Source organism: Sturnus vulgaris, chromosome 2, assembly GCF_052056855.1.
Source record: "Sturnus vulgaris isolate bStuVul1 chromosome 2, bStuVul1.hap1, whole genome shotgun sequence".
NCBI classification, from domain to species: domain Eukaryota; kingdom Metazoa; phylum Chordata; class Aves; order Passeriformes; family Sturnidae; genus Sturnus; species Sturnus vulgaris.
The window spans coordinates 23064833-23084162 of NC_142244.1; the positions used below are offsets into that span (position 1 = coordinate 23064833).

Below are 19330 nucleotides of genomic sequence, written 5' to 3' on the forward strand. Positions count from 1 at the left end.
TGTACTGGAATGAAAGTGATTTATTTATATTACACACAGAGATTTTTATTAAAAAGGCTGGTAATGGAACATTTTATTTTAATGCATCGAGTCGATAAAAGATTAATTACAGAAATTGTGTATAATGTTGTATAAGTCACATGGATGGGTTATTTAAAAAAAGATTTGATAATTAGAAGAACACATCTCTTATTTTAGTTACATCGTAAAGTGCCTTGTGTAGTCATACTCTATCGTTGGAATGACCGCCTGTACAAATTTCAAGAAAATAAGAAGGTACCTGAGTTTCTTATTAAGGAAAATGTACAATAGCTAGAAATCCTGCAAAACAAAGCAGAAGTCACATTCAATGGTCTGCTCAGCAGTGTTTCTTGCTAATAGGAAAATAACACCTAGGTACTTTAGTTAAGAGACTGGGAGATTAATAATGCAGAATTCCAGTAATGACATTCAATGCTTGACCAAAAATAGACCTTCCTGGTCTAAGTTAATGCAGGGAACCAGGAGTTATTTTCAATATATCTTGCAGAGACCACAGAAACATTACCAACTCCATTTACATTCTTAGCATTTGTTATTAACAAATGCCAAGGTGAATTGTATCCAGCAAGGCTAATCCCTAGCTACTTTCCTGTAGCTGCAGGGAAAGCAGGCTCCTCACTGTTTCAGGGGCTCAGAAAAAGAAATCAGCTCCTATTCGGAGCCATCCTTTGAAAGACCTCCTGCATGTTCACAAGGGAAAATACAGAGATTAGCTTTACCAAGCTGAACAGTCTGCCTTTGCAGAGAAGAGTTCCCTTGTATATATCACATGCAAATGCATGTTGGGCTTGAATTTGCAGTCTGGAGTATATTGAATAATTACAATCTAAAGTTTCTATCCATGTGGGAAAGAGGCAGACAGGGAACTGAAAAATTAATAGAAATCATTACTTTCAACCGACTATTAAGTTACATTGGTACTGGATGTAAGTAAACCCAACTGTTTTGACATAACAGTCTCACGGGCCATTTCTTCACAAATGGAAGATAAATGAAAATAAGTAAAGAAATGTTACAATTGCCCCAATTTGTTAACTGATTTAAAAAAGAGGAAAAAAAAGAAAGAAAAAAAGCTACTTTAAACTATTCAGTAGACTAGGAGGTTTGAACAATTGTGACATGTTATTTTCCAGTTCAGTTCCAGACGCTTGTTGCACAAATTGAGCAAGTCTCAACTCATACATTAAATGAGGATTTTACTGATTCAGGACCTTTAGCTGCTCAGTAATTCCTGCTTATTTGCCTTACAGCAGCAAAGAAAACTATTTTGAAAGGACACACTTTCCTTGATCATGGAGGTTGCTCTAGTCAGAAAGCATACTATTGATTACTATAAAGCATAACTACGATCAGTTTCCTGAAAGAAAATTCTAATTGTGAGGCATGTCAGAGTGGTTTAAGTGATTTTTACTGCTTTTTGTCAGCAATGTTGTTTTACCAAGATATTGCTCACATGCAGAATAGAGAATAGTAGGCCCTCTACACCTGTCAGAAATTAATTTCAGATTAAAATCTAATACAAAAGCTGCTCTCCTAAGAAGCGATTACACTCTGGAGTCTGTGAAGCTCCAGTTTCACCCTCATACACTGCCATCTCTGTTTCATGCTCAATTACCTCCTTCACACCTTATAAACAAGCGCTTGATCCTGTCCCTTCAAACCCACCTGCTTTCCCCATTGCTCCTGCTGTACGCCACCTCATGTTCCCCCCAAAACTTAATGGAGTCTGTTTGCACAAAGAAGCTCATCTCAGAACTCCAGCAAGTGCTACCCCAAATAGCTGTTCACTGCTTTCATGCACAATTATGTTTCAGCTTATGAACCTTGAAGTAATAGACCTCACACTCCAAGAAGTCTCCCAGAATTCATGCAATAATGAAAAAGGATACATGTGAACTCCAAGTTCTCCTCCACCTTCTGCAACAGTCTCGATTATTTTTTTCATGACTTCTGCATGCCTGAAAAAAAAGTCAGAAACAAAGTATTTTAAGGAAGAGGCAACTCCCTCTTCATCAGCAAGAACAAGTTTTGCGCAAATTAAATAATTTTGGGACCATTAGCTTCAGAAGCAGCAAGAGGAAATTCACAGTTTACTGAGAAAGTAAAATAGCAACAGTAGCTGAAAATTAACACTAAGTGATGAATGTAACATTATTTAACAGCTCCTTATATTCCCATGGAAAGTAAAAAATGTTGTATGCTACAATGTAGACTGAGTGCAATGGGATTGAATGCATACTTCTTGACACCAGTGTAACTTTTAATTGCTAAATGCCAATAAAACCCCAGGTAAGTCCCCAGAAGGCAATACTGACCAGCAGCCAGCCACCAGAGGTTCCCAAATGCCCCCTGAAGATGATGTCTAGAAACTGCTTTAACATTTTTAGCTGCCTCTGACTTGTAAAGCTTGAAGAGGTTTAAAACACTAAAACAATTCATAGTTTCCCAGCAAAAGCAGATTAAATCAACCCTGCATAAATTCACAACTATTGCTCCAGGAATGGTTTAGGGTATAGAAACTTTCTTTGTTGGTAACTTAGATTCTATGGCAAATCAACAGTTTCTAAGCTAGTTTCTTTTTTCTTGTAACTCTGATATTGTAAAGCACTACAGGGAAGGATAAAGATTTCCTCGGCTCACTGAGTTTTTACATTCTCATCAGTGACATCCCAGACTTACTATGAACCACACAATATTTGTGTACAAAGCCGTTCCTGGAAATGCAACACAAAATTAGAGAATAGCCAGGGCTAGAAGAGACTGGTCATCATCTCGTCTAAAATCCTCCTTGCTCAACGAGCAGTCAACCAGAACAGATCAGTCAGGACCTTGTCTGCTGTAGTTTGAAATAACCTTAATGATTAATGACCAGTAACAATTTCGAAGTAATATTCTTGTATTCAAGGTAGTTCTTCTATCCCATAAACTAAGGGATAAAGAACATATCAAATCAGAGAGGAGAACTATTCTATGTTAAATTATGTTTTATTTATGTACCTTTAATACAAACTCCCAGGTCGTATAATAAATCTTACTTATACTTCAATCTTGTTTTAAATAGATTATTCTGTAGGTAATCTTCACCAGTGACATGATACAGGGCTATGGGCATCTGTCTCCACAGCACTGCAGGTAAGTAAGCAGCAGCAATTTAAAATATCCCAAAAGAACCAAAGTGCCAACCAAGAACAAGGATGAGTGTGAAGCAGACTTTGCATAACTTTCTGACCATCAAGGGATACCAGTACGTCAATCTAAATAGCTGACCAGCAACTGGCATTTAGTAGTTACTTCCGAAGTTAATCATGCTGCAAGTGACTGCAAACAAGGAAGGAAGCTGTTGCAAAGTTACCAAGACACAACGTAAACAGGAATATGCAAGTCTGGGGAAATATTAAAGGTCAGCATTTGTCATTTACTGTTGGTCTTTGCAAGTCAACTAACCCTTAGAGTTGATTCCAAATCTGGATCCCGCACGATGGCCTGCAGAGCACATGCCATTTTAGGTGCCAAGGCCAGCTGCTTCTCTGTAGGAACCTGGCCACTGCCAAAACTTAAGTTTTGACCTTACTGTGTATAATTGTGTACTATTTTTATTTTTACTGGTGCAAAATACAGGTCACCATGCAGCCATTAGAAGTCTTTAACAGCATACTGGCTCAAATTCATACATATCAATGACATTTTTTCTTTTCTGTATTCTAAGAACTACTCAGGCATCTCAAATTCTATAATGGCCACAGAGTAATGGTCATTCTTGCAGTCATACAGTTACTCATGAAAAGTTTTGCAGGTGCTTTATAAACTTTGTAAAGTTTGTTTCCTGTTTTCAATCTCCTTCTCTAAGAAAACTTGGAGGAATGAATATAAAATACACTAAAATGGAAAGAAATAACTTTTGAAGAAATGTAAGCTAAAATATCCTACTATCTAGAAATTTTCCCTGCAGATATTTAGAGTACATTAGAAGCAAAAAGAGTTCAGAAACCTATCACTATTTATTCTGAAATGGAGAAAAGTAACTCCTTGGAACCAGTGCAAGTAATTATGATTTAATTGTATATGTGTTTAGTATTTAACTTGCTTCATAGTCCCTTCATAACACCCACAGAAAAAGCTGAGAATCATTATTACAGCAGTTTACAGCAATTCATGAGGAAGCTGACTGCACTCCTTTCAGTACCATAAAAATGCTGACAAGAACTACAACTTACAGAGGAGTTGTAAGATGAACATTTTAACTACTCAAAATAGAAGCCATCTAAATAGCTGACAGTGGAATCTGACGGTCATTTCTTTCCTTTCTCTAACGTCTGACACAAGGATACTCACGTTGCAAGAAAAATGTTTGGAATCATACAAATATCCTACATTACACAATTTCTGTAACGTGATGGGAAGCAACAGCAGCAGACATAACTAAACACTCGTAGTGAAAATCAAAGCAACAGTTTGGGTATCGGTTTTTATGCAGAAGCCCAGACCGTCTTACCTGTTAGCCTTACCAACTTGAAAAAATAGAATAGTGGAGAGTAAGAAAATGTACTTAAAAAACCTCCATTTTAGATATACTGTTAGCCTCCTTCTTCACGGCCTCAGCACCACCATTTAAATTCTTTTCAATGTAAAGCAGTTGCAGATCTATGACATCACTTTTTGAGAAGGGCTACAGTTTCCTCCACTTTTAAGACTAGTAACAAACCTGTCTCACTTCACTATTAATAATCACTTTGATGCTTAAAGCTGAAACAAGTCTCATGGTGCAAACCATTCCTTCAAGCATAAGTGTAGATTACATAAGAAAGGAACAAGCACTTCACTGTCTTCAGAGGAAGAAGTGAAAACATGACCACAGGGCTCACACCCATGAAGAGACTCAACCCAAATTCACAGATTAGTAGTGCACTGTTAATACCTTTGCAGAGTAGTATCTAAAATTAAGCAGATAACACTGCAGCCACAGCCCACAGTATAAACCTCACAATTCTACCTAGTCAGTGAGGGCTGCCATGCCCAAATATCTCTGCACCTTTGTTCTGAGAGTGCCCTCCAAATATGCATCAACAAGAGTTTCTTCCCAATTCACTAGCAAGGCTTCCAGCAAACACAAAGTAAATTAAATTTTGGCTTCAGGACGTTTTTCCTCCTTTTCTCCTATAAGTCATCTTCCCAGTCAGTCTGTTAAGACCTCCTACATTCCTCCCACTTGACTCTCCTTCAAAAACACTAGTTGAACAAAAAAGTTGCATCCATTTTTTTGTCCAAAATCCTTCAGACAGCAAACAGTAAGACGGTCAAAGTCACTAGAAGGTTGAGTTGAAGACCAGTATGTTCATACAAGGTACAAGAAGACCTTACTGGATCAAAACAAAGATCTGCCTGGTTCTGCTTCCTATCTTAAAGTACATGCTCAATAAAGAGGCTGGAACAAACATCTCATAAATGCTCTGTCCAAAGCACTACTAATTTCCAGCATACTGCTGGAAATTACCCAGGGACTTTCTTATTCTGAACCCTTCCAGTAACTACACTTTTAATAACCTTGACAAATTTTTATTTCATTAACATACCATGGCTTAAATAAGTAGTTAGTTAGGTAGTATGTGCAGAAATTCATCTGACACTCAGCTAGTGACATGGATATCCAAAGTGTTTAAGTCAAAGGAAATTAAACTTAAATGGGCAATCTGAACTCTGAATTTTTCCTTTTAAACATATGCAATCATACAAAGAGTATCTTTTCTTAAAAGATAAAAGACCAAACTTGTATCTCCAGGAACTTCATACTTTCAAGAGGAATTACATTGTTTCAGATACTGGTGCTGTATCACTGAGACACCCAAAAGGATGTTAGGGCTTACATCTAAGAGGAGATGCACCTTTCAAAGACCTGGAAAAAATAACTGTGCAGCACGTAGAACTACAAGCTTCCTATGTCTTGGGTGAGAAATGTGGAAAATGGAACAGAAAATACCCAAAAAAACCCAAGTGTGTTTTGCAGCAAGAAATATTTTGGTGTGACAATCACAGGATCTCTATGTATCAGTGCAAAATTTAAAGGTGAGCAGGAGGTAGTTAACATAAAATAAGTAACTGCTATTTCATGTTCAAACAGCTTTTTCTGCTGTCAAAGTATACCCTGTACTTCTACCCTCCCCAAAAAATAGACAAAAAGATAAAACTTTATTTCATGAAATTCTGGTAGTCTGCCATCTTCTGGAGCAAAACCAGCACAATAGCGAAGCTGAGTTAAAAAAGCAAGTTGATCAGAGAAGACAGTGCTAACTGCAGAACACGCTGCAGTGAGCACTGGAATGAACTTTGAGAATTGCTGATCCCTTCATTTCATACTGCCTCAAAAGTTAACAGACTACTACAGCAGTCAATTGTAGAAATATGTCCAGAAAACCTGAACAAAATTCTTAACAAGAGCAGTGAAGTGTCTTGCTGCACCAGGCTGTATCAGACCAGAAACAAAGACTTACCTGCATGGATGAACTGAGCACATGGGAGGTGGAGGAAGATGAGGATGGTTTTCAATGGTCACTGTTTTCTTGACGTGATCTTGACTAATATCTTCATACATATGCTCTACTGTTAAAGGCTGCCGCTGCTATAGAGGAACAGGGAACAAGAACAAAGTGTTACTAACAAAGAATTCTGCTTCTTTCTAACACCAGTGACAGATCGTGCCCCAAAAATTACAAGCATCTAAAATAAAGAAATTCTGAAGGTACAATGAAAGAACTGAGTGTGTTAAAATCCATATGGTATAGAAATAGTACTGCACAGATTTTCCTTTGAGTGGTGAATTGAATGTATTTGACAACCAACTAGGTTCCCACCTCGGTATTTGAGCAGTGGGCTCTACCCAACTCAAGAAACCTAGTGATTAAAGGGAAGAACTATTTATATATTCCTTTCCTTCTGAAGGTGATGAAAACACATACCTGCTCACTTGACTGAGTTTACTGGAATAATTACCAGTTCTACACTGCTAGCAAGAACACCAGTGGCTTCCTTCAAAACGTGCTCAGTTATCATGTGCAGTTTTCAGTGAAATTGTTCCAACTTACTGCAAGTACAATAACAGTCCTGCTGACAAGCCTATTTTGCTTAACAGTTTTCTCAGCATTTTTTCCTTTAAATTTCTATTGCGAATAATCAACAAAATAGCCTTTCTATTTGACACAGTGAGTCTAATTCCACAGAAGTAGGGAAAAAACCCAACATAGATATACCTCATCATATCCAAATAACCAGAGCCTTGGAGTTTGGTAATATTTGTCGTAAGTGATGTAGAGGTCATAGGTTCTAGTCTGTAGAATAGCATCTTCCCCTCCAACATCAACTTTGGTTTTGTTAGCTTCTACAATCTGTCTTGTGTCAAGCGTTGCCTGGTTCAAGGTAAAAATAACAAGATTAGAATAGTCTTTATTGGCTTCCCTCCTTTCCCATTCTACATAGTTATGCAAAACTGATAAACTTTTAATAACGTTCTTAACTGGGCACAAAAAAACCCCAACATGGTTTGTTTTCATTTCTAAATCAGGAGTATCAGTTTCTCCTCCAAAAAGTATTTTTTGGGCTTTTTTGGTGGTTTTCTTTACTTTTCAAAAAAGGTCTGATTTCTTAAGGAAGTAGGCAGCTATGTTGTTACACCCCACCTTCTTTCACAAATAACAGACAATTCCAATGAAATTCAGAAGGAGAGATCTCTGTTTGTGCAGGTTTATTAAGACCTTTGCATAGTATGACAAATAATGAGGCCTTCTGTTTTCGCTCATAAAGGTCTGATGGATTGGTGCAATCTACTGAACCTACAGGCCACTCCTCCTCCCTGTGTAAGGCCCAAGAACCACCACTGCATTTTTTAACTTCTCATGAATACAGTGCTGTGTGTACAAGCAGAGCAGAAAGGATTACCAAAACCAAGGAAAATTTTCTGTGGGCAAAATCTTTGAAGACTCAAGGGTTCAGGTTAGTGCAGTAGATTGGCAGGAGACAAATCCAGAGGAATCCAAGCTCAGTAACCCTACCACTCATAAGCTTGTTATTTCAGCCATTAGTTATCATTATTTTTACTTTGCTTGTGCTTATACTGTAACAGGCAAGAGAGAGAACTGTTCACTCACATCATCTGTCTCCAATAGCCCACTTTCTTCATACTCTGAAAAGAAGACCCATAAAATTCTGTGTTCAGCTTGTAGCCAGTCATTGTATTTGTCATTCATAAACAACTACTTTTAAAAAGTCTGTATGTATCTAAACAAGTTTTATTCAGGTAAACTTCCCAATCCCCAAACCAGACTATCAATTTTTAAACATAAATTTGACCAAGACTACAGTAAGTAGGTGAGGAGCAGTATTTCAGTGATTTTATATAGGCAGATTGAATTTAAGTGTAGGTACAAAGCTGGAAGGAAGCTGTGCTAAATCCCTAATTTATACTTTCTTACATCTGTTCTGCTACACAATTTCCCAATCACTAACATTCAATCAGGTTTTTGGCACACAGGCTAAACATGCATCAATAAAACCATACAAAAGACACTGAAGAACACAGGCCTACTGAAACTTTTCAGCATGAATTCCTTGCAAAGAATGAGTGATGTTTTAGAGTGTACTGCTTTAGCTGAAAACCTGAAATAAAATATGTCCTGCCCAATTTAAGGAAATACCTTCCATGTCTGCAGCTTCTCCTTCATCTTCCTCATCATCATCTTCACAAGATGCTGAACACTCTGGTATTTTTATATTATCCTTTAGAAGTTAAAATGAAAATACTGCTTTAATGACTGTTACATGTACATAGCCTAACAATCCCAAAAAATTTGCTAAGGTGCTAAAAGGTGCTAAGTCCAGTCAACACATTCAGTGAGCCAGAAAGATAATTTCTGAAATATTAAGGACTACACTGGACACAAATATTTGCTCAATAACTCATCCTAGTTTCAAAGCCCTAGTATGACATTAAAAATGAATTTTAAAAGTTTTCCTTTGACTTGGCAATCCGGAATGATTTAATTCTTAAACAAAGAAAAGTGACCATGTTAAACAATCAAAAGATCCACTTATCTCAAATGAAAGGCAATGACTAAACAGCTAAGACTAAACATGTAGGTTAACATTTTTTTAAGTTCTAACCCACAGCCAACTGTGCAGCAGTTATCATAAAATATCTCAAGGAAGAGACGCATAAGGATGATTGAGTCCAACTCCCTCTTCTTTGTGGGACTACATAAAACTCTACCGTATGACTGAAAATGTCACCCAGTTTCGCACACTATGAGCCCTGTCCTGTTCCGTAATTGTTTTAAGACACAGGAGAGTCACAAAAGGTATCACATTTTCATGTAATTCTGCAAGGAAACATAGTCCAACAGAAACAAATACAGCACTAGCCCACAGTCAACTTTTAGGCCTTGTATAACATTAGAATCCAATGGAAAACTCCAATGAAATTCAAAGAAAGCAAAGGTCTCAATTTACAGAGATTTCACAAAATATTTTAGGAGAATAATCCAAATAACTGCTCCAGTTAGAAGCTCCTCTAATTCTGAGCATCAGGTGGCTGATTTTTCCATTTAAAAAACCCAAACCACCAAAACCGATAAGAAACTAAAGTTACGAAGTGCATTGTCAAGCACACAAATAAGGAGATGCACATGCTTAGACTAATATCACAGCCTCTGAGGGTCAATGTTTTACATCTGCAAAACAATTAGTGATGAAGCATAATTTAATCTTTCACAGGGAGTAATAGATTGCCACTGGTACAACTATTATTATCTTCAGGTCTGTAATAAAGCAACAGAAAAATTCAGAAACAAGTACCTTACTGTCTAGTGTGATCTCCTTAACTGCTTCTGTTGCACCCACTATACCTGTAAATCGAACAACAAGTTTGTGTTAAAAAAGCTCGGTTCTTGGTTAGAGAATAGCATAGAAAGAGTTTGCAAGGATTTCAGAAAGCAGTGTCTCATCTTTCCAAGTCACATCTCACAATAACCTTGATATGTGAGAGGCTGTTCATTTGGTTTTGGTGACAAGCTCAGTGCTGGACATCCCTAAACAAACCACACCAGTAACACAGAGCACCACAGTGGACATGTGCCATATCTTAAGTCCATTATGGAACTCTGCAAATTTGGACTTCCATTTTAAGGTATTTTTGCATAAAAGTGAGTTCAGGACAGGTACTCACATCACAATAATGAAACTCAACTTCATGAAAAAGGCAGTCATTTGTGAGTATTTGTGGGCTTCCTGAAAGCAATGACAAAACAAAATGTAGCAGAGCACTCAACACTCTGAAGGGGAAGTGGGGGTATAAAACCATCCCAAATCATAGCAGTGTCCATTCTTGAGTTCCTTCCCATTAGCTTTCTAGTTTTATTGCAGTTATCACACAGTACCTTTTGGGATACATGCCAAGGTTCCGCTTTGATAGAGGACATTTATCTGATTAATTCTTCAGCCGTGGAAACAGATTTTTATCTCATTTGACAGCACTAAGAGACCCAGCAAGTTTAGTCAGGGTGTTACAGCTGTGCTGTACTGTATGGTGCCCAACCCAGTCAACCATGAAAGGAAAAACCTGGCAGAGGAGTCTATTCACAGCAGAGATGGATATTGCACACATAATTCAAGGACATGACAAAGCTATCTCAAATTATTTCTTTTGTGTGGGGGCATTTGACTATGAACAATGATGCCTTCAAGAACTGCCAGTGATGAAACATCTATGTGTACAGGAAAAAAAGCCATAATCTCCATCCCTTTTTCTCCCCACCCTGGTAAACTATTCAGAGAACTTTCTCCACATTACAGCAAAAAAAAAAATTTACACCAAAGAAAGTAAAAACTGAGAGGAGTACCTTTGGAAATGGCAGAGAAAACACTGAAGGACAGAATTGTATTAACACATGATAGAACATCAAGAAATAGACTAAAACTAATATAATTTGAAAAAAACCTGAAGTATTTATAAGACACTGTGCCAGAAAAGCCAGTGATATAGATTCATATAAGCAGTATTTTTTAGATTTCTTTGTAAACACAAGCTCATTTAAGGGCTTATTGTAAAAAAGGATCATTTCCCACACTCATCTCTGTACTTAACATCTTCTTTCTTTTTAGTAGAGCATCCATAATTTAAACTAACATCCTCTTCACAGGATTTCCTTACTAAGGAATGAGTCACCACACAGCTCATATTTTAAAATAACTTCCTAGAACTTTAGTAAGAGAATACTTAAATAATTGTCATCATCTCTGAAAAGGAGCCTGTTTCAAGCATGTACACAGTCAAACATCGTGTACCCATCAGGTGAGTAGCTGATAATGTAACTTATTTTCTCCAGACTACATATTAGTACACAGACATGTATATATAAGAAAGATTTTACTTTCTAAGAGTGGAAACTGAAAATCAGATTACCAAATGCAAAATCTGAACCAAGACCTTGAATACCTGCATTGTGAAAAGTGTCTACCCATCCCCCATCACCATCATCTTCTTCTATAATTGCCTCCTGCTCATCTGAGTACTCCATCTGCTTACACCTTTTATAGCACGGCACTACAAAAAACGGGAAAACAAAAAGAACACAGTTAGTCATTCTTATACAAAACCAGACTGGAGCATGGTATTGTCCTACAAGGCCTTCTAAAATGTGGTAATCTTTCATATATCCCTATTTAAGGAATCCTATGGCTGTATTTCAAATGTAAAAATATGAACATACAAAAATACATTGATGTGCTGTACCAGACATTTTACTTAATGCAAAATATGATTGCTGTAGCCTTAGAAGTTCATCTTTCTGTTAAGCATTAAGAGCAGTTTCATCCAATCTCTTAAGGATTAGAAAATAATTAATTTCTCATTTGCTAACAACTGGAGAGAACCTGTAAGTTTTCTTCACATTGGTCAACAACTAAGAACAACTTTGCCTGGATCTTCATCAGTTTTTCAAACTCATTTGGCTTTAGAATTCTGCTAGAAGTTTGCATCAGCTATTTATGCAACACATTAGGTATGTTTAATTAAAATTTAACATCCAGAAGTTTAGAAGTTCAGAATTCATGTGATATTAAGAATAACTTATAAGCCTTACAGAGCATTCAAATAGAGATTTAGATTGTTTTCAGAAAATAGTAAAAAAAAAAGACGAGTATCTGATTAAGGCAAAGCAGGCATTTTCCAAAAGGGTAAACAAGGACTATGTACAAAGTGCTCCTTCCTTTTCTATTAACGTGGAGAAAAACAAATCTGCCGCATGAAGTGCACCATTTGAAAACTGCTCTTTAACCTTTCAGAAAGCGATGAAAGTGGTGTGAAAGTCAAAGTGAAGTCATCCAAAGGCTTCCAAATTGACGTCTGTAGGATGGCTCCCAGTCTCAGATACAGCCCACAACTTTTACTCAGGTGGGAGGCCAATGTGACACCAGCAGCAGGAAACACATTATTTTAGAATGTGATCAAGAATGATTAGAGCAATGAGGAACCTCAGTAGGGGCAGGAAAAGAAAGGAAGCAGATGAGCTGGCCATCAAACCATGAGGCCCATCTCAGGACAATGTCCAACACTACTGTAGTAATTTTCACATGCTAGTGCACTGCAAGACTCCAAAAGCCAGCAAGGAAAATCCAAGCATATAATACAACCCCCTGCAAGCAAAAATCTCCTCAGGCTTTCTTAGTGCTAATGCTTCATCTAATAGCTTTGACACATTTTGATATAAGATCTTTTGGATTTCCCCATAGTAGTGCCAAAATGTTATCATTCTTATCCATTAAAAAGGTAGTTACCACATGTAATATATAAACACAACTGTGAAGTTGATAAAAAAATAATTTAAGATTGTATTTATATGATTCTAATTGACATGGATATTGACATTAACTGCATACTTGAATGAGAAGTATCAGTGTCACTATGAAAAACATTTTGAGAACTCTTTAAAATAGCCTGAGTTTCCAAAGGAAAGAGGAAAATAAACATGTTTTCATTTTAGACACCGAACATGAGTTGAAGCCAAGACAGACAAGGAGGTTAATAATGCTTAAAGTTCATTTATATTTCATCAAAGCAAGCTTTATGTCCCGTATAAAGTTCTACTATAAAGTGATCTAAGAAAAAGAATTTAGGAGTGCAGGAAAAACTTCTTTAATATTGCAAAGCCAGAGCATCCAAAGTATGAGATATTGGCTTCCCCTCTCAATACAGACAATCGGTAGAGTTGACAGCGCAGTCAACCATGCCATCAATTCTAAGAATTTATATTTACATTTCAGCCTTACCATTTTTAGTTACCAAAAACTGTTTGTCTGATGGCAGATAAGCTTTGACTTTTAGTTCTTCTCCTGAAGCCCTGTAAAATGAAGAACACCACTTGAGAATTTAATGATCTGCAAAAAAAGAACCCTTCTATTTTCATGTTGTGTCAGGAACATCTTATATAATCCTCTTGGCCTATTCTCAGAATTGGTTTGCTATAACTTTACTCTTCTCTACATACATTTAAAGCTTGGCCACCTCTAACTGTTCTGAGATCAAAATCATTTTACACCTCAAAAACTACTTTCACCTTGAGATGGCCAAGCAAAGATGACAGAATAATCTGTTCTATATAAAATTTTCTAGGATCAGCAACAACAAAGTAGCAAATGTCTGAAGAAAGCAACTTCAGAAAAGCAAGAAATAGACCTCTATAAACACAAAATCTGTCCATAGTCACTAGCACTTAAGTACTCTTAATTTCACATTACTCAAGCATTTGCTTCAGCTTTAGTGGTTTTTGGTTTGAAATAAGAGTAACATTCTAAACAGCCCATTCCAAACTGCTGTCAGACTCAACATCATGTTTTCTCCGAAGGAGGCAGCAAAGGGGCAGGGAAACTGATTCAAACATAGTCGTTTTTCCTTCAGCAATTCAAGGCCAGTTCAGAGTGAAGACCTTGATGATACCAACTGCACAGACAATGCTCATTTAGGAGCAGATTAGTTTCATAATGCAAGACACCAGTAAAACATAAGGAAGCACCTTATTTGCACCCTTACTGTACATGAAACAGAAGAGATTTCCAAGGGCAATCACTGCACAAAGTGAACTGCTGTGGGCTAACTTGAGTAGATTTATTAACAAATGCTTGTCAAAATACACCATTTACAACTACTGCCTAGCAATTCCAGTTGTACATGGCCTTTGCTTTTTTAATCAAGACAAACCCGGGGAGACATGTTGCAGCTAAGCACTAAAAAGCATTCACAGTATCTAACAGATTATTTCCACTAAAACCTTAGAAAAACAAACAAAAAATTCCCAAGAAAATCCTCATCTCAACTACTGCTATACAGCAATTAATAAGCCCTGCCTGACTTAAATATAGAGCCATCATAAAAGTTTTACTGAAAAAGCCCATTTACTGCTCTAAAATAAGACAACCGTATGGCTAAATCCAATGGAAACACACCAAAGCACAGGTAGGAATGCTAGCTTTCTACAGTTCTTTCAATTTTACTTACCATTGCCAAGTAGGACAGTGGTGAACTAAGTGATCTCCGGCTGCAACAAACTGTTAAGGCAGGAAAAAAATTACTGTTAAATATGGTCACAGGAAACAATCTCCAATTTTTTCTCAGCATATTTCAGTTCAATTAACCGTGTAATTAACAAATGTTTCAATCAGCTGGGTCCTTTATTTTAACCCCATCTCTCTAACTTTGAAAATGCAAAGATTAAACAACTTCACCCAAAACGCTTATTAATCATCATAGCAAATTCAGCGTTTCAAAATCTGTGAGGCTACCTGCCAGTCTAGTAAGAACCAAAAAAGTACCTGGCCCTAGTAAGACTGTTTACTTTGTAATAAAGAAATTATTTTTATTTGCCATTATTCAAACTTACAAAGACAACAAAGAGCTTAATGTAAAAAAATATGTTTAATTCTTTTTTCTTGTTCAAAACAATTTTGCGGTAAGAAAAGTGAGACCATAAATCCGCTGAATCATTAAGAGAACTGCAACAAAGAAATAAACAGCACAGATTTTATATAATGATCATCACTATAACAGTTGATCACTGATGTTAACTAAAAATGGATTACCACTTCCTATGCTAAAAATCTTATAGACAACTTTGTTCTGAAGAAATAATTTTTAAAAATACTCACTCTGCTTGTTCTTAGTATCAAAAATGAAGCCTTTTATAAAATTGCATTACTATTTCAAAGTGATACTGTCATGTTAAACTTGCCAGCAATGTCATGCTAAACTTGTGTACAAACTCAAAATTCACACAGCAAAGTCTAAAGGCTTGTTTTTTGTGCACAAAAATTGAAGAAGGCAAGCCTGCACGCAAGTGATTTTTATGGGCTTTGCAGCAGTCCCTTTGGAATATGAGGTGCACAGCTACTGCTACAGGCGCTTTCTTGTCTTGAAGTGCCAGTTTATAACAGCACCCTCCCGAGCTGCCCAGAAGCTGCTGCAGTGTGACATAACAGGCCTGCAGCAGGTCACAGCCATTTCCTCACCACATCCTCCAAAGGGAGGCAGATCAACACAGCAGAAAACACCACAGTGCACACGGCACATGGATTAACAAACTTAATCCCTGCAAAAGTGCTTCCCTTTCACCTCTTTTCAACACAGGCCCCTAGCAAAACTGAATCCTTTAAAAAACGCAGCAAACTCTCCCAATACACAGGGAAATTTTAAAACTCATTATCTCTTACACAGTAAACATAAATGAAACTCCAGAATTATTTAAAATTCTCTGTTCAAGGAATTGGAACTGTTTGTGACAGCAATGTTGAAATATATTACTAAAGATGAAAAAACAGTGTAGATTGTGGGTCTAACAGATACACAGCCCTAAAACAGCATTTGAAATTTCATCTACTTTTTTTTCATTTAGGCAGCAAAATTGCCTAGCTGGTTTCACTTTCTATTTCTCAAGCACTGATGCTACCTCATGTCTGAATCAGTACTGAAAAGTGGAAGGAGATCAATTTCAGGACATCTTATTTCTAGTCCTGAAGAGAATGATTTTAAGAATTTCCCTGTAGTTACATACATAATTAAAACAACTGGCATCTTTTGGCGGTATTAACTAGAAACAACTCATGACAGGCAAAAATTTTTTGAAATTAAATGAACTACACAGTAAGTGAAAAGAGGGAGTAGGTGTTGAGTTTGATTAATGAGTCATATTTAGTTTTAATTTATTCATCCTCAGAGGCAAGCCACAGGAACCCCACAAAAATCTATATACCAATTAATGTCTCAGACTAAAATACAGCTTAAATTACTTTAGCAACCATTCTTATATAAAGACTGTCAAAGGGCCAATCAGTAGATCCATGTTCCAGCTTCATTTAAATTTACCAAAAATTTAATCTTGCTGTATAACCAGTTCCCTTGACTACTGTTTTGAAGCATCCAATTTATTCATCCCAGCAGCATCTAACTTGACACAGAGAATACAGACTATTCTCATTCAGTGGTGTTTAAATGCTGCAAACTATTTAACGTAATACAGTGTAGTTCTTGCTATGGTCTATAGAAGGTGCCTCTTCTTACAATACTACTGCAAGTTCTTCTCAGATAAATCACAAAGGGATTAAGTATTGGTAGAACATTTGCCTAGATTTTCTCTGTTATTCTAGTTTATATACAATGAAGATCACGTATTATTGCTTAACATATAAGAATATTTATAGGCATACTTAACATATACGAATATTTATACACATGCATACATATGGTTATCAGAACAGTTGCTAAGCCTGTTTTTCTGTGTGGTACTTCTGTGTCAGAGGGAGAGAATGAGTGTTTGCTTGCCAGACAACACAGTAGAAAAATACAGACAACAATGTCAGGAAAAATACTTTTGTCCACATTATTTACCTGCATCAGTCATCATTTGTTCCATTTTTTTCCATCTCATCGTTACATTTTTTCACTGTTTCATTCTACCTACCAGTCTTAACATTGTTTTATTATGCCTCTGTAAAGACAAAGTGTTTACAATCAGTAGCACTTCAATATGAGAAAAAGTGTAATGGAGAAATTAAAATAGCACAATACAGTCCGTGTTCTTATTAATCCAGGAAAAATATCCTGCTTGTTGCTCCTTGCACTGGAGTTCTTAAAAAATACATCTGCTTGGCAGCAATCCAAAATACAACCAGCCTAAAGCAGTCTATAGAGAAGAAGAGGGAAAAATAATAATCATTGGATACTTGGTCTGGAAAAATATATGTAATGATCTTCCCAATGCCTTAGAAGGAACCAAAACAGGGGCAAGCAGACTGTTCCAAAGATAAAAGCTCTCCTTTGAGTTGATCAGAGGAAAGCCTTTAAAAATCAATACATTCCTGCTTCAGTCCTGAATTCCCACAACAAATGGAGCTGTTGACCCAGCTTCTTTACAATCTTTTCACAGTATAATAGAAGAAAGAAGCATCCCACATTCAGATGCCTAATCCCATCTCAGGAGAAATAATGTTGATCTACTTAAATCTGCAGAGTACAAAAGGCCACTTAGAAATGTCACTTCTGAAATTTCAAGAAGCAATAATTGACAAAGACATGATCTGTTTAACATGGTTGTCTGGCATTAAAAAAATGCATCATTACTTTGAAAATAAATTTAAGTTTCTAAACACTTACTTCTTCAGGTGTAATTACTCCAGTTTCTTTAAATTTGGATTCCTGCAAGAAAAAAAGGTATAGACATTTTGAGAATTGCTGGCAAATCAACACATTCCACTTTACTGGAAAGACAAACATCTTCTCTACTTTCGTTTTTGCAACTAGTTCTGTCACGAGATCCAAGAATCAGCCTGGAGGCAACTTCTGCCATGACTGATAGGCATCTTACACTAGAAAATAAGGAAATAAGGCTCCCCAAAATTACTTGTTGCAAAATACAAGGTATTATGAAAAATGATCACCTATACAAAATGAATTTTTTTGCTACTACCAATAATAGCAATAATGAAGATGACTGGCACTCAGTATTACGCTTGCCAGTAAGGAACAGAAAATCAGCTGGAATCAGTGATTCTAACTGTCAAGGACTCCAGAGTTCTAGGCATTGAACAGCACTGCATTGCATCGATATGAGGTTTTGCAGTTAAGAAAAGTAATGAATGAAAGACCACACCAAGTCTTCTCTGGGGTAGAAAAAGTTAAATACAAAGACTTAGTAATACACTCTCTTTTAATGCTCATTTCTGTGCCTTCATCATGCACCCCACAGAAACGGCTTCACTTTTTGCATATTGTAGTGGGGAGTTTTGTGAATGAAAGATTAGATGGCAAGCAGACACCAGACTTACTCTGCATGGAGAAATGAAGTACTTTGGCATGAAAGGCAATATTTATGAAGCTTAAGGATAACACGTGTTGTACCATATTCAAATCTAGACTAAGTGTATTATGTTTTGACTTCTAGTTGTTTATGTAGAAAAGCCTCAAGTACCAAGATATCCTACTGTTCCCCAGCATCAGAATTATCCAAAACTGGCTTTTGAAAAAGAACACAATTTCAATCATGTCATAGCTGACTTCTTGCCCTAAGGAACCTATTTTTTTTCCTATCAAGACTGAAAGCATAAACTGAAAAGCTCTTGCTTCCAGCCACAACTTCACCACATTCAATCAGTTGTAAAACACTGAAGCAGCCCCAGCTAAACTTGGCTGCTCTTGTTCCTTCCCCCAGTGTGTGCTATCACCTGTGCTACAGAAAATGAAAGGAGCACACCTGTTTCATATGGTACTGATTACTGCCTTTCTGCCTCAGTTCTAAGGAAGATACACTTAAGAACAAGATAAAGATAGGAAAAATAGCAGCTGTACAAACATTGTAACGTTGTTATGTACTAGCTGACTGAAATCAAAATACTTTTAATTGCTATAAAACTCAGAGTCCTCAATAACGCATTGTGCAACACCATAGTGGAGACAACTTAGTGGTTCCCCTCAAAATGAACCATAAGCAGAAGGGAACATGCACAAACTTGTGTTTCTGAAGTTACAGAAAGAAAACACGTAAAATATCCATCCTCCATTCCCTGAGGGTAAATAGTTCATTTTTCCATCTAAGTAAATTCTTCAATTGTGAAAGACACAGGTTTAGTTTCTTTCAAAAGTTACCAAGTTGGAGTATTTCTTTCCCCCTTGCAAAGGGAACATATGCGCATAATATCAGCACCTTCCATTTCTGGAAGGTTCTATTCCTGCCTCCTCCCAATAATCATCTGGACACAATTAGTG

The 19330-nt window shown here is 36.8% G+C and overlaps 1 protein-coding gene across 1 annotated transcript in view; it reads right to left on the minus strand.

Annotated features, from left to right (window-relative positions):
- ATG3 (autophagy related 3) overlaps positions 1–19330 on the minus strand; it is a 20697-nt gene continuing 1367 nt past the window's right edge. The window contains exons 2-12 of the mRNA XM_014878619.2: positions 17723–17764; positions 14576–14625; positions 13351–13421; positions 11519–11626; positions 9880–9929; positions 8724–8805; positions 8178–8212; positions 7284–7439; positions 6528–6655; positions 1932–2000; positions 1–280 (exon numbers count right to left, since the gene is read on the minus strand). Of these exons, the coding sequence (XP_014734105.1) occupies positions 199–280; positions 1932–2000; positions 6528–6655; positions 7284–7439; positions 8178–8212; positions 8724–8805; positions 9880–9929; positions 11519–11626; positions 13351–13421; positions 14576–14625; positions 17723–17764 (873 nt within the window). The 3' untranslated portion in view covers positions 1–198. The remainder of the gene's footprint in view (positions 281–1931; positions 2001–6527; positions 6656–7283; positions 7440–8177; positions 8213–8723; positions 8806–9879; positions 9930–11518; positions 11627–13350; positions 13422–14575; positions 14626–17722; positions 17765–19330) is intronic.